The 15,677-nt window shown below is 35.4% G+C and overlaps 1 protein-coding gene across 6 annotated transcripts in view; it reads right to left on the reverse strand.

Moving 5' to 3' along the window:
• The window catches only part of dip2ba (disco-interacting protein 2 homolog Ba), an 83,932-nt gene that overhangs the window by 7,154 nt on the left and 61,101 nt on the right, over positions 1-15,677 (reverse strand). For 3 of the 6 annotated variants that reach the window (XM_009296841.4, XM_073938230.1, XM_068216719.2), the window contains exons 14-32: positions 15,126-15,190; positions 14,934-15,027; positions 14,713-14,832; positions 14,526-14,640; positions 14,285-14,424; positions 13,654-13,790; positions 12,966-13,046; positions 12,401-12,528; positions 12,200-12,314; positions 11,803-12,004; positions 10,380-10,492; positions 10,016-10,039; positions 7,261-7,341; positions 7,055-7,178; positions 5,301-5,422; positions 4,694-4,805; positions 4,499-4,608; positions 1,061-1,191; positions 764-932 (exon numbers count right to left, since the gene is read on the reverse strand). In XM_009296841.4, coding sequence (XP_009295116.1) covers positions 764-932; positions 1,061-1,191; positions 4,499-4,608; positions 4,694-4,805; positions 5,301-5,422; positions 7,055-7,178; positions 7,261-7,341; positions 10,016-10,039; positions 10,380-10,492; positions 11,803-12,004; positions 12,200-12,314; positions 12,401-12,528; positions 12,966-13,046; positions 13,654-13,790; positions 14,285-14,424; positions 14,526-14,640; positions 14,713-14,832; positions 14,934-15,027; positions 15,126-15,190 — 2,183 coding nt within the window. The remainder of the gene's footprint in view (positions 1-763; positions 933-1,060; positions 1,192-4,498; positions 4,609-4,693; positions 4,806-5,300; positions 5,423-7,054; positions 7,179-7,260; positions 7,342-10,015; positions 10,040-10,379; positions 10,493-11,802; positions 12,005-12,199; positions 12,315-12,400; positions 12,529-12,965; positions 13,047-13,653; positions 13,791-14,284; positions 14,425-14,525; positions 14,641-14,712; positions 14,833-14,933; positions 15,028-15,125; positions 15,191-15,677) is intronic. The other 3 variants (NM_212963.1, XM_073938231.1, XM_073938229.1) reach the window with 1 other exon arrangement.

The following is a 15,677-nucleotide window of genomic DNA, read 5'->3' on the forward strand; positions in this document are numbered from 1 at the left end:
TTAATATTCGCTGATTCACTCCAACATCTACGTTGCTAAGATAAAACCAGGGTGGACATTTCAGCAAGTCAATGACCCAAAACACAGCCAAGGACACTCTCAAATGCTTTCAGAGAAAGAAAATCAAGCTGTAGAGTGCCCAGCCAATCACCCGACTTAAATCCAATAGAAAATACAAATTAAAGATCCGATTTGATAGATGAGACCCACAGAACCATCAAGATTTTTAAACTCTGTTTAAGTCTGTGAAACACATACACTTGAGCAATTAAGATGAGAGGCATCTTTAAGATACGAGAGGCATCTTTAAGCTGCCGCCACCAAAAAAAAGCCTTTTATATAAAGTATTAAAAGTGTTTCAGTAGTTTAGTACTTTCTCTTTGTGTCATTTCATTGTTATTACACACAACTCATTTCTTTAGTTTTGTTTGATATTTGTTTGTATTTGGTTCAATTCCATGTCAAAAGCTCCAAAAAACTTGATGTGTTCAATATTAATTTTCCTTGCTGTTTGTCACGTTTTGTTAAGGTTATGGCTTGGACCCTCACCTGAGGTGGTACTAAAAAAGCACCAGGAACAACATGGAAAGCAGTGGAAAACCATAGGATTCTAAGACTGCAGCAACTTTTTATACTAATGTTTTACAATATTGCTATTTTACTGTATTTCTTTTTATATAAATGCAGCCTTAGTGATTATAAAAGCATATCGTACCACCCCCAGACGTCAGAACAGTGATGTGTCTATATCCAGCCGACTCACCTTTAGAGCTTCAGTCTGTGTGCCAAGACCCTTGGTGCACAGCTCCATGACAGAGTATGAACAGAAGGTGTCTCTGATCTTATACTGACTCAGAGTGCTCAGCCACAGCGGCAGAGACGTCTCCAGCTCCATGGGAGGAATCAGGATTGACTGGTGACCTGAATAAACACTAGACACAAACAAAACAGATGTGAAAATGATTTCCATGCATGGCATTATTTCCTCACCAGGTGCAGTCACAGTTGAACCTAGGATAAACGTGATTTATTGCATTATGTCTGTAAAATGTTGTACTACCTCGACAGACACCACAACACGAAGCCCAGGCCACAGTAGGGGTCCATGCAGATGGCGATCTGTCTGGAGGAGTAAAGCTCACACTGCAGCTTGATGGATCGACACAGAGCATTGACCGCTGAGTGAGACATCTGAATGAAGCACAAAAACAAGCTGGTTAGGATGGCATTACGCAAAAGAGCTGGGTTTCCATCACCCTGTGTTAATGTGCATTTTAAAACTATTGCATGAGAAGTGAGAAAATGAGAAATGGAAAAGCATTTGCTGATTGTAATGTAATGTGTATTTATATAGCGCATTTATTTTGTATGGCCATACACCCAAAGCCTTTCATAGTCATCATGGGGGTCTCTCCACACCACCACCAGTGTGCAGCATCCACTTGGATGATGCGACGGCAGCCACAGGACAGCAGCGTCAGTGCGCTCACCACACACTAGCTATAGGTGGAGTGGAGAGACAGTGATAGAGCCAATTAGGTGAATGGGGATGATTGGGAGGCCATGATGGTTAAGGGCCCATTCAAGGAATTTAGCCAGGACACTGGGATTATATCTCTACTCTTTTATGAGAAGTGCCATGGGATTTTTAATGACCACAGTCATAAACTCTGATGTAGGGAAAATTACCACTGTAGCTATGTTACCATCCAAAGATGCGAATTTATGCGCAAAACTGAAATATCGCAAATAAGACATGCGAATAAAGCAGTGTTTCCATCAAACAAGTTAAAAAAAAATCGTCACCTCCTGATTAACTGGCGCCAAATATCAACAGTAAAAACTGAATTTGCTGCGGTAGGAAGAGCTGTGTGAATCTTTTCTTCATTTAATAAATGACTTGCGCCCCAGAAGACAAATGGCAACATGCAATGAACAAGTGGTGGCTTTTGAAGGCATGGGCACAGACACTCTCGAGTCTGGAGGTAATTAATATAATAGCTCTAATACTGAAATAGTTAAAGCATTTTAGAATGACCAAAACAACATTTTAGATGTTTTACAATGTGCTCAGCCTGCTAGTTAGTCCATTCACACACATTTTTATCATTGCATGAACTCTTACAGCAGAAATCACTTGACTTTAATGCGCATCGTAGAATTTGTTTGGTAAAAGTGTTTCCATCATAGATTACGTGTATCTTTACTCATCGAATAAAACATTTATCCGACTCAATTATGCTACAAATTTTCAAAATTTATGCGCATCATGGCGTTTCCATCAACTGTTTTTTATGCGCATATCCAAAATACGCATAAAAATAGGTGGATGGAAACAAAGCTAAGGGCTAACCAGCTGTCTGCATTAGGCTTGCCTTGTTTACTGTTCAGGGCTCGAAATTACGACCATTTTGGTCGCATATGCGCCCGAAAATTAATCTATGCGACCTCATAATATATATGGGAGCATTAGTGCGACTGCAGATAATGGTTGTAGTGCGACCTGTTTTGATTTTTTGTAAAAACGTGCTGAATCGCTCTTCTCTGCCGCTATATTGGTTCATATTAGCTGTCATTTACTCAAGGTATTCCGCTGTCAGATGACAGGGAAGGAGCTTTTATGACCACAGGAAATGCAAACGGCTGAAGAGTAAAAACTTAAAGCACACAGGTTTGCAAACCCCACCTAAAGTTGAGGCGCAGATGAAAGCGATCATGACACGTCACGTGGTGAATAATGATCCGCCAGCTGAGATCAATCGAGTACGCGCTTCTTGGAGAAGGCGCCCGAATCTCCATGCGTTGCGTTCACTGCGTTCAGCGCAAATGTCCGCTAAAAGTCAAATCTAATACTGTACATATCATCGCCAAAGAAGCTCGCCTTTACTAAGTTTACACTGAAACTGCGGCTCATAACAAAGACCGGTATTGCGCCGATGGTTAGCGCAAGAAACCTGCTCTGCCTACTCATAAATTGGGTCGGCTGACTCGCCAGCTTTTCCACTAACACAGAAACATGAAGATCAGCTCAGACTGAACCTTTAAATTGACACAAACTGAAACCAAAACTTTTAAAGAGTGATAGAAGTGAGACTTTACTTTCTTTCTTTTGTCTATTCTTTTTTGAGGTGTATATTATTTTTTTATTTATTTACTGATGACTGCTTTGCAGCTTTCATCATTGAATTGAATGATTTATTATAATCTTTTGTTTGTTTTGTAGCAGAAATATTATTTATTAAATTGACATGCATATAAAAACAGCAGTACAAAATCAATATTTCTTACTGCAATGCTTCATTTTTGTTTGATGCAAACTATACAATTATTTTTCATAAGGTAACATACTTTTTATAGCAGATAACCTACATTCATGCACATTCAAGGCAGTATCATAATGAGAAATGGAATTCATTGTTACTATTATTGTCATTTTTTATCATCATTAATATTCTATGGCCTAATTATTAGACATTCATTTTGGAATTATTGCACACAAATATCAATGTCTTCACAGCATTAGTTAGATAGTTGTTTCTGGTTTTTGTCAGTCCTATTAATGTTGTTTTAAAATACAATAAATCCCTTAAAAAACAATTTGCAGCTGTGCTCATTCATTTTTGGTGGGTGCTCCTAAATTTTTTCTGGTGCTCCTAAAAAATTTTTGGTGCTCCTAAATATTTGAAGTTGGGAGCACCGGTGCTACCAAGTAAAAAAGTTAATTTCAAGCCCTGCTGTTGGTTACTAGGTAACCAATACTACAGTCAGCCACTCTAACATTCACATTTTACATTTAAGAATTGATCATTTTGAGCCAACTTTGAAAAGTTTTGCTTCACGTTAATATGTAAACTAATAAGACCAACATCCAACATACTTGCTCTTGCCAAAAGCAAAACAAACAGCTGAAGATTTTATTAGTTATTGAAATGCAAACACTGTAATACCCTGATATACTCAAAGCAAAGTTTATTCTACTTCCCTCAGAAGTAAAATAATGGTTGATATAACATTTCAGCAGTACACCATTAGAGAACATCTGATCACTCCCCATATTGCAGAGAATGATGTTGTAAATATAAAAATACATTTGCTACGATTTTCTCTTACTAACAAAATAAACCTAAAGCCAACAATAACACTCTGTTGAGACTCTCATAATCACATCCCATTTTTAATACCACTTTATACAATAAATTACCTCATGGCAAGGAAGTTTACAGTTTCAGTTCACTTTCAGTAACAATTACAAGTTGTGTTCATGTTTTTACCCTTGTCTGACCTCGAATATATAAACTGGAGATGATGTCTATGTCAAAGAAGGTAAGGTGAATCAATGTTAGTTTAAAGGTGTTTACTAGCCAGAGTGAACTTCTGCAGAAACTGCCCAAATAAAACTTCATTTTGGTTTGTTGTTGTTCTAAATTATGTCTTAAAAATCCATTCTTCAAGTATATCTGGGCCTTTAGTCTAATTGAGGAAAGGACACAAGACTTGCCTTAACTCCAGTCAGCATGCCTGTTGTGGACACACTGAAGTCCAGATAGGCCAACATTTCTGCGGTGGGTGGTTTATAGATGCTTGCAGGCCGTTTCCTTGGAAGATCATCTGCACACACAAGATCAGTCAAGTCAGGACTATTAATTTTGTTCAACTGGCATAGAAGTCATATAAAATGTTGCAATTTTTTTACCCGTGTCAATGATATTTGGCCACGTCTTCACATTCACACTGGCTGCCGCTTCTTTAGACCTCAATGTCTTCATCAGGGTCTGCGTTGTGAGGATACAGGCTGCTTTGCTCACCTGATGCAGACACGGTTTCTTAGATTAATACGCTACAATTCATACATTCATTAATGGATGACATCAAATGCGGAGTCATGTAATGTATTTTTTTATCTAATGCCATGTCAGCAAGCAAGACTACTTTCATGGCAATTTCAAGAATAAACATACAATTTAAACAACAAACAAATGAATCAAAATACACAATAAAAATTAAAAAAAATAATTTTGCTGGTGTCACTTTGTTAAAAATTGTTCTTCATTTCATAAAAAGTCTACTAGAATCATTAAAAGCAGGACAGTCTGGTACAATTGTGTTTTACAGAAAGGGAAGTTGTGCAGTACAAACACTGAGTGGGGTCTTCATCTTTGAGCAAAAAAACATAGGTTAATCTTGCATGTCCAGTACAACATTGTGTAAAAATCACTTGATCAAATCTAGTCTTGAAATGTCTTAAAACTCTGTTTGAGATGTCAGCTTGTATTTCATACAAATCAAATGATCAGACTCACATCTATGATCATTCGGACAGTGGGGAGAGTTGCAGAGAGATTCTGTGGATGAGGAGGCCTGACAGTGACTGGAATACAGCCAGCATACAGACAGCCATAAAAGGAGGCGATTAGATCTATGCCTGCAGGGAAGAAGAAACAAACATGTCATGTGGTAATTTATGCTGCTATTTTTAGGAGTTTGAAAGAGGATATTTCACCCAAAAATGATAATTCTGCAAATTTGCTCACACTCATGTAAATCCCCGCCTATACGCCTATATGACTTTTTTTTTTTACATCTTCTAATCTCATTAATTTTCCACTGTATTCTTTTTATGTCCATTTAACAGGAAACAAAACTGTATGGTTAACAAACCTCGATAAAAATCAGTTCATTAGTATTAAGTACCTGTTGACTTTTAAACTTGGACTTTAAAACACACTTACAGGCTTTTGTGCTCTCATTTTGTGTATGATTATTGTATTTTCGGTTTGAAAAATATTGCTATTGCTGTTTTGAGTGTTTATAAGTTTATTTAGTTTAATTAAAACTAACTTTGTATTTCTGTAGATTAGCATGGTATATCCTGTAGGTGGGGCTTTAGTCTATAATTAGTCTTTAGTCTTAATGCTGACTCATACAAGCAGCTCAGTGAATACTTGTGGTATATTCAGTGAGCACATTGTTGCTGTTTTCCTTCATTTTTAAGTTTTTTTTTTTTTTTCTTTACTGTAAATATTTCGCACCTTCCAAATAAAGTTTTTTTTTTTTTTAATTACACCACATTTACTGGTATAGCACATCACTCAATTCCCTGTCCAATCGCTTCCAAAAATACTTTTATTTCTTTTTTATGGCAAACAAAAAAACTTAAATGACTAGTGGATGTAATTTTGATATAATATTTTAAATAACTAATGGAAAAAACACTATAACATTGCAAAAAAATAAATAAATAAATGCATAGTTTACCCATATTAAAAAAAAAAATCCAACAAGAACTCTAAAACACACACTGTGTAGATGTGTTATAACCTTCCTGTTAGGTTTGGACTCAATATAAGCTTAACAAATATGCTCAGCATAATTGGGTACACCCCATTTTCAAAACTGAATATTTGTATCTCAGCGAATATAGGCAATGTATTTTGATGCATATAAACAAAACAGATTTATTAAACATATATTTGTTAAAATAATATTTTAGTCACCAAACACATTTAGAAATTTTAAAAAAGATAATACAATTTACAAAATTTCAACTAAATTTTTCAGTGTTTTTGCTTTTTCCTCTTTTTTTAAATTCGTATTTAAAATTCTTCTATAACATAAATTTGGGTGTACTAGTTTTTGGATCATCATTGTAAATTATTTTGTTAGATAAGCTCCAGATTTGGCTTCAGTGCTGACTAATTTAATGTATAAGTACAAATATGATATTGTATAGCTTCCTGTTAAAAATATGAATATAAAAGATAGATTAGTGAGGGGTGGGTGTACTTTTATATGCTGAGCATTGTAAGTGGGCCAGAAAGTTATCATTTAAAATTCTAGTTATCATTTGCACATATCAATCACTGGGATCCCAGTGATGCCAAACAAAGGGGCAGCAAAGCAAATCTCAATATCCTGCATTAACATTTACTGCTATTTAACAAGCTTTTTTTCTGTGTGGACAAAACCTTGTCATTTCAAAAGGAATTGATTACAATGTTAATATAACACCAAGTGAGGGCAACAAATCAGTACAATTTGTTTTAGACGCCATTACCAGGAGGATAAAGCAGTACTACGTTGTCTCCAGTGTTAATTCCTCCTCTTTCCAACAAGGCCGCTGTGATCTTCTCTGCTCTCTTGTGCAGTTGTGAACACGTGGCCGTGCTCACTGCTACACCCTGCAGGACAAATAGAGAAAACCTCTCAGTACAGAACAGCTTGTCTAAATAATCAATTTGATGAGGTACACTTGCTCATCACCTTTGCATTCAGCAGCATGTAGAGAACATGATCAGGGTCAGTCTGCGCTCGCCACTGCAGGGCTTCAGACAGGAACTGATGCTGTGAGACAAGAAAACAGGTCTTAACACCTCCATTCAAACTGCATTATGGGTTTTAACATGACTCATTAATATTTAACATCAGCTTAACTTATAGCACTATTGGAGCAAACAGCATTACTAAGCCAGCAAATAAAAAGGTCTAAGGTTTATGATATTAAGGATTGATGGCATATCAACATAGCTCTCTCACACACATACTGTAGCAGCAGGACTCATGCAAGTAGCAATAAAGACCACACCATGCAGCATTAGAAGTGTGTGTGCCTACTACTTACACAATGTACAGTTATGTACAAGGTACATAACTGTAATGTAATGTAAAGGTAATGTACAAGGTAAATATATATTGATACTTGTAAGATTAATTTTAAAATCCACACGAAAATAAGTCATCATACAAGAGTGTTAAAGGGGTAGTTCACCCAAAAATAAAAATATCCACACCATTTAATCACCCCTTTGAGGTTCTAGACCTTTATTCATTTCTTTATTCAGTTGAGCACAACACAAGATACTCTGAAGAATGTAGAAAAAAGCAGCAACTAACATCCAGAATATTTTTTGTTTCTACAATGGAAGTCAATGGCTCTTTTTTTCCAATAATGTCCAGCTGCAGTCCTACGGACCCACACATGTTTTAGCACACACAATTCAGGACATGGGATCTAGGCAGGGGCGAACTATATGTGGTTACAACAGATTTTATTGTTATTAACATCTTCTATGACCTTGTCATTAATATATATATTGATCGAGACAGGACCCACATCGTGCAGAAATATGCAGATTTTCAGCCGATCGAGTCAATTTATTTATTTGTGTAAACTTAAATTTATTCAATTTTTAAATAAATTTTAGTAGTATTATTGACTAATATAAAATTGTTCATATGATTTATTTACAATACAGTTTGTAAAGTAATATTTTCTGTCTTTTAGTAGATACACTATATGAGACACTTGCTTTGTTTACCAAATAAGTGGAACTAATGGATTTGCATAGCAAACATTAAATACAATTTTAAAAAGCTTTTTTATTTATTTATATATATCCTTTTTTACAAAATTCTGCGCAGAAAGAGCTAAAAATGTCCGCAGATTCTGTCTGGCTCTAATGATCAATCCCTATTTATCTGAGAGTGAGTATAGCAGATTTTGCTGGATTTGCTGAAACATTTTTTAGAGATAAAGATGGGGCCTTTAAACATGGTTAGCCTCAGCACTCATAGAAATTCTCTGAATGAGGAATTACATTACCATTAGGGGGCAGGCGAGCTTTATTCTCAGTAGTGGCCAGTTCTAAAGGCGGTGGACTCAATGCAGCGGGTGGCTATTTCTCCGTGGAAGGTGGAGGTGTTTTCTCCACCTTTTGTTAATATTTGCTAAAATCTAATACAGTGCTGCGTCTTGGACAATTGTGATTACAAAACTTTTCACAGAGCTCAGTTAAATGTTCTTTGATTAGGGTAGTTCTCAATAAACTGTAATTCACCAAAACAAATAGTAAAATGCAAGTTGTAATTTAATTTAATAAAGTTTAAATAAATAAATAAAGTATCATTTAATAGCCTATATAGGCTAAAACTATAAATGATCTAAAATGGACAGGTTTAATTTCTATAAAGGATTCAATTTATTTACAAAATAAAGGCAAGTTAATATGTACAGGTGAGAATACACCTTTATATGCAATAAACATGTTTTTTTACATTTAATGAATGTCTAACACCATATAAATATTTTACTCCAGCGATTGAATAGTATTTATTTGCTTAAATAATAATCATTACCGTTTTAACTAATTTTTTTTTTTTACATGATAATGAGTAACTGAAACTCCAAAAATGCACAGATGTTAAAATGATCATTAAGATATAATAATGAAATAATGACTGAAATGGAAAACCCTAAACTGTTCAGTCACGGGTGGTCTCGATCACCATATTGGTGAAAAACAGTAGCTGGCGATAATGCTCCTAAGGAGTTAGTAGTCGTTAGACAAGAAAAAATAGACTCATCCGTCATTAACCACATATGGTTCGCCCCTGCCTAGATCGTGTGTCCTGGATTGTGTGTGCTAAAACATATGTGGGACTGCAACAGGACATATCTCTTTTTTTGATGGTGTTCAACCAAAGAAAGAAACTCAAACATGTTTGAAACAAGGTGGAGGATGAGCAAATGATGACAGAATTTTAATTTAGGGTGAACTATCCCTTTAAAAGACAATGAATTATTGAAGCCATTTCTACATCATTGAATATACAGAAAAGCTGCATTTGGAATTCAGTGTAATCAAGTGTTCACATGTCTAATTGAAAAAGGTTTATGCCACCTTTCTTAAACTGACTGAAATTTGAGCCATTTTATTGTAACTGAGGTTATCAGAAGCTGCATTTCTTTTCAGATTGGACTTTTAAACTGACTGTAAGCTGCTACACAGCTAATGTAGGATATAATATCACAATTAAAAGAAACTAAATCATTAGTCCATTCTGTCTAACAGGTTAATTTTGTTTTCATGTTGATGAAAAATCCAAATCTATCCTTTTTCTATATTGTAAATGTAAGGCCCTGACGTGATGATAATTGTTGATGATGTGAATTGTAGCAATAGGGTTTTTGAAGCTCAGCGCACACAAACAGCAGAGGGTTGCTGGCATTCAGGCTTACCATGTTAGTGGGCCACACACAGAGCTAGAGGCCCGAGCACGAGAGAGAAAGACAGACCAGAGCACAAGCTTAGAGGACATGAGAAAAACTCTCTTCATCCTCAGTTCTCTTTTAACTCTATTTGTAAAGACACTAATCATTTAAACCAGATCTCAAGGTGGAAATCCTAGTCACTGAGGTACCTAGAAACTAGAGGAATGACTGCAAAATAATGAGAAGCTGTGTATTATGGTACAATTATGGATTATTCTATAACTCTTATAGTGATTAATTGGCATTGTTGAGGTAGCTGAAAATTTTATGTCCCTAGGATGGGGTTTAGGGATTAACAGTGGATTTTCTAATCCTCAGTTTTTTGACTGACCTTTCTGGATTGCTCCTGGTCATCAATTAGCCCAAGATCTCTCCCACTAGCCTGTGCAATCCTCTTTCCTGCTACCAGGTTGCCTACCATGATGGAAGCTGGACCGACTCCCACTGGAAGGCAAAGCAAGCTTATTTTTACATCAAATATCAATAACACAAGGGTAATTTAAGGGGTTTTACACATGCATAATACAGTATAATTTAACATTAAAAAAAGCTCAATGAAAAAAATAGTCTATTAAATATACAACAAAAAAAATATTTAAATAAAAAATAGAACTTATGTATTTTTTAATAAACCCAACCGTAAAAAATATGATTTTTAAAGCTATATTGAATAATATATATATATATATATATATATATATATATATATATATATATATATATATATATATATATATAAAATAAAATAAAATAAAATAAATGAATGAAAAGAAAAGTTTAAAAAAAATCAATCTATAAAAACTGAAGAGGTGCTATAATATACAACTGAAGTCCTCCTCAATTATAAGCCCCCTGTATATTCTATATATTCAAAACTCCAAAAAAGGCGATTTATTAAATTAAAAAGGCTGATACAAGGCGTGTAATGTTTCGAGCACACGGCTCATTATCAGTGTTCATCATAGTATGTTGCTCTTTTTTTATACACTTCTGGACCACAAGATCTCATCCATTATCTCACAACAAAAAATAGAAAAATACACCTTCAAAAATTATACAACCTACATATTTAAAACCATGTACAAAAACAAAAATGAAATACAAAAACAAACAAATCCCAATAATACATCACAAAATGAAGAAAAAAATTATATTTAATTATATATACAGTTTATTTATAATTTTATATATAATTTATCTGTTTGGCTGAGCACCCATTTAAAGTGATGTGCATGCTTTTGTGTATTTTTTTTTTCAACAGAATTGTAAACATAATAGTTTCAGTAACTCATTTACAATAACATATTTATTTTATCTTTGCCATGATGACAGTACATAATATTTTACTAGATATTTTCCAGGACAATATTATTCAGCTTACAGGCATTTAAAGGCTTCACTAGGTTAATTAGGTTAACTAGAGAAGTTGAGGTAGTTAAGCAAATCATTGTATAAAAGTGGTTTGTTCTGGTGACATAAAAAAAAACTATAGCTTAAAGGGCCTCATAATTTTGACCTTCAGTAAAACTTAATTTGAAAATTAAAAACTGCTTTTATTCTAGCCAAAATAAAACAAATAAGACTTTCTCTAGAGGAAAAATTATTATCAGACATACTGTAAAAAATTATTTACTTTGTTAAACATCTTTTGGGAAATATTTGAAAAATAAAAATAAAAATCACAGGATGACTAATAATTTTGACTTCAACTGTATGTACTTATGTTTTTAAAAATGTATTTATTTTTAGAGTACCTGGCTGCTTTTGTCTGGGTTTTGGAAGGTTTGTGACACAAGTATGAGGGCACATCAGAATGTTGCAGGGATGCAGAGATCCCTCCAGGAAATGATGTTTGGTCTCAGACACATGAATACCACCCAGTGGAGTTTTGGGTAATGTATTTGCAGGCACCAGCGCCAAACAATACAAGCCCACCTGGTGGATACTGTCTATAGCCTATAGGAACACAGTCAAAAAAAAAAGAGAGAAGAGTTATGACACTTATTATTATGAAAGTGTAGAATCATTGGATATTGTGAATTTATCATTGTTATTTGCTTCATTAGATGAAGCCAGTGAGCTGAGGTCCATTTATATCAATGACCTACTTTACTTTACACAAATGAAGTTTTAAGAAGGCTTGTGTGTTACCTGCAAGACTCTGCTCATCCACTGAAAACTGTCCTCTTCATTGGCGTCAGGCCTCTGCTCTGCAACAATCACTACCCGCTCATCATAGAACACAGTAACAGAGAACACGGCAATCCTGCATACATGACAGACACTCTCAGAACCTCATCACATTACCAAAACGGTCTAAACACCTGTAATTTCGATATGTTTTGTTCGTACCTTCCTCTGTAAACGGTTTTGACTGGCTCCACTGCCAGTGCTGTGGCCACCAGGTCATCTGCATTGTGTCTGCGACCACTGACACTAAGCAGACCCTCGATCTTTCCCACCACAAACACCAAACTTCCCTGAGGGTACAAATTATTGTGACACAGAGGCAAATAGAAAGAGGCTTTGTTCATACTTTATTTAACTGTGAAAATTGCGGGGTCAGACTTGTTATTCTATGTACAGGTGTCTCTCTCTCTCTTTCATTAAAGGAGAATATTTGACCAATACATGTAAATCCAGCAACATTTTCTATATTTATTATTACAGTCTTCTGTGTCACATGACCCTTCAGAAATCCTACTAACATGCTGACCTGATGCTCAAGATACAGGACTTATTGTTTTGGAAAAAATATATGATTTTCTATAATTAAATTATTAATTTCTGCCAAAGAATCTTTCTGAACCTAAACTTTAAAATAATATATAAAAATAAATACATTTAAAATATATGATATTACAAATACATTTAAAATATGTATATATACACATAATGGTACTGTATTTCTACTTACCGGACCCACAAAGCCCAAAAGTCCAGTGCGTGTGAAGGGAACGTCTCCTATCGGGGTACCACCTGAGTTTACAGGAATCACCTGTGGCCAATCAGATCAGAGATTTGAGTGATTGTAGGTACATCCCAAATCACATATTTATGCACTATTCTACACCATTTTGTAGTACAAATAGTGAAGTAGTGCGATCACACTGAAAACTCTAAAAATAATAAGTGCACTTTAATTACCCCAATAATGCACTTATTCAACCGAAAAAAAAGAAGTGAGGTATGTTGGACACTTCACACACTCAACAGCCGCTGATTTGCTCACGTAGTGGAAGAGGCAGAGCTTTCTGGCACTGATGTTGAATTATTATATTTTGAATTGTGAAAGAAAAATTCTCCTTAAAGAGTGATTATACCAGCTCCCGATAATCAATGTGGTTATGGCAGGTATTATTTGATACTTTGGTCATTTATTTAATTAATTTGGCAACCATCAAACATCATCAGGGAAACGTTTTGAATTTCCACTTAGTAAAAAAACATTAGTGTTCCATTTGGGATGACGCTACATATATACTATGCTGTTGAGAGTGTAAGTGCATAAGTTCACAGTGTATAGTGTGCCATTTCGAACTTAGCTCTTGTGTATTTGGTGTATTGCTATCAGATACATTCACTCCCATGTGTTTTATCAGTACCTCAAAAGTGTTTTTGGTCACCCCAGGCAGGCCGTAGTACATGGTGCCTCCGGCTCGTGAGTTCAACACAATCTCTCCGATTTCATCAGTCTTACAGAGCATTGGCGGCCCATCAGGCTTCACAATACACATCAGAGCTGTGATGCAGAAAGAAAAGAGGGAACTGCTTTAAATGCTAGCCTTTCCAAATTCCTAATGTTAACCAACTAAAATGCTAAACCATTTACTGAAGACAAAAAATACAACAATGCATTTAAGACATTCCTCTGCCTATATAATCATATAATTAATAAAAAATTAAACAATATTTAGATTATCTTTCATGCATTACAGCATTGATACTTACAGTGAGGAGAAACAGTTTATGGAAAAAACTACACATTCATTTTCTTAATATCTTGACACACATTATAACTCTTGACACACATTATGCACTGGTGTATTTATTTGTTTTATATTTTGTGTTTAATCCACCAAAACAAACTAATTTGTTTGTATGCATCACATGCTAAATTTGTTGCCAACACACAGCAGTATGTTCCAAGAGAGCAGCTGCTTTAAAGCTTGGCAACAGTTCACAACACAATCACATAATCTACAGTGAAATGTTCAAACCGTTGGACAGTCTCACCTCCAGGCATGACATGTCCTACATCTTGCACAGTGAGGGCAGAGTTCTTATCCTCCGTGTTGACCCGAATCACCCCGTGACTGAGTCCTGCCATTGACAGAATGGCCCTGGCAGGAAGTGGAGTGCCGGGAGCACCAGGCCTAAACACACAGAGAGACAACTTTATAGGGGGAAAAACACATCTACAGACTTAAGTGTGCAATAAAAAACTGCACATCTCCAGAAGATTACATGCAGGTACCTGCGGATGGCCACTGTCATGGCCTCAGGAGAGGAAGCACAGGGGCAGATCATCTCGGGTTTCAGCCCATGCGACTGAAACACGTTCAGGAAGGCGTCACATGAAGAAACAGACCCTGAGACAGAAATAGGGATTATTTATTTGCACTGAATTACAGCAATCTCTTTCCCATGGCTTGTTTACTCACATGGATTGGCTCCATCGGCTACGATCAGCATGCGCAGGGAAGACAGATTGGTGTCCTTCTGATCTCTGTGAGCCATCATTGCCCAGTGCAGGTCTCTACACTTCACCAAAGCAACACGAGCTGTGTGTACACACATTTATATGAATGAGCTTCACGGTATTTTGATAATGAAGCATGACCTTTTGAGCCACTTAATGTGCACAGATGTTGTGGATGATTACCCTTATGAACATGAACTCTTTGCACCCAAGACAGTGGACAAGCTTTCATGACAGCGTATGGCACACTAATAGTGTGGATTCTGTTCATAACACTCTGTAAGAACACACAGACACAAAGAGATTAAAACAAATTGTAATGAAGGAAACAAGGAACAAGAAAAAAACTTATTTGGGGAAAAGAATCACACTCACTGTTAGAACTCCATGCCAAAGCCCAGAGTCCTTTTTGAAATCCAGGACATTAACCAGTGTTTCTCCTAACATAATAAAAGAAATAAAAACATCAACACTTATGTAAAACAAACTGCATTTAAGCTGCATTTAATACATATTAAGTATTTTCTGTGTACTTAATGTTAACCAAAACACAACAATTTAGAACTGAAACAATGCTGAAGTAAATATATAAATCTTAGATGAGAAGATTAAGAAGAATATGTTTTGAGCTTAATTATTTAAGTGACCAAAAACAAAAACAAATCCATTAAGACAAAAACAGAAAGGTAAAATGGAACCGAAAATATAAAATCCAATTTAAAATCTTAAAGGGTCACGAAACACTAAAACACATTTTTTGAGATGTTGACAATCATCTATATGTCCTACATAGCTAAAAACACCATTAGGACACATATATTTCACAAAAAAGTGTAAATTGGTTGTTTTTGCGTTATTTCGAGCAAATTTGTTCTTCCGGCTTGAAAAGAAATTTTGAAGCTATGTCACGGCAATGAAATCCTTGTG

Source organism: Danio rerio, chromosome 23 (genome assembly GCF_049306965.1).
Source record: "Danio rerio strain Tuebingen ecotype United States chromosome 23, GRCz12tu, whole genome shotgun sequence".
Classification (NCBI taxonomy): Eukaryota; Metazoa; Chordata; class Actinopteri; order Cypriniformes; family Danionidae; genus Danio; species Danio rerio.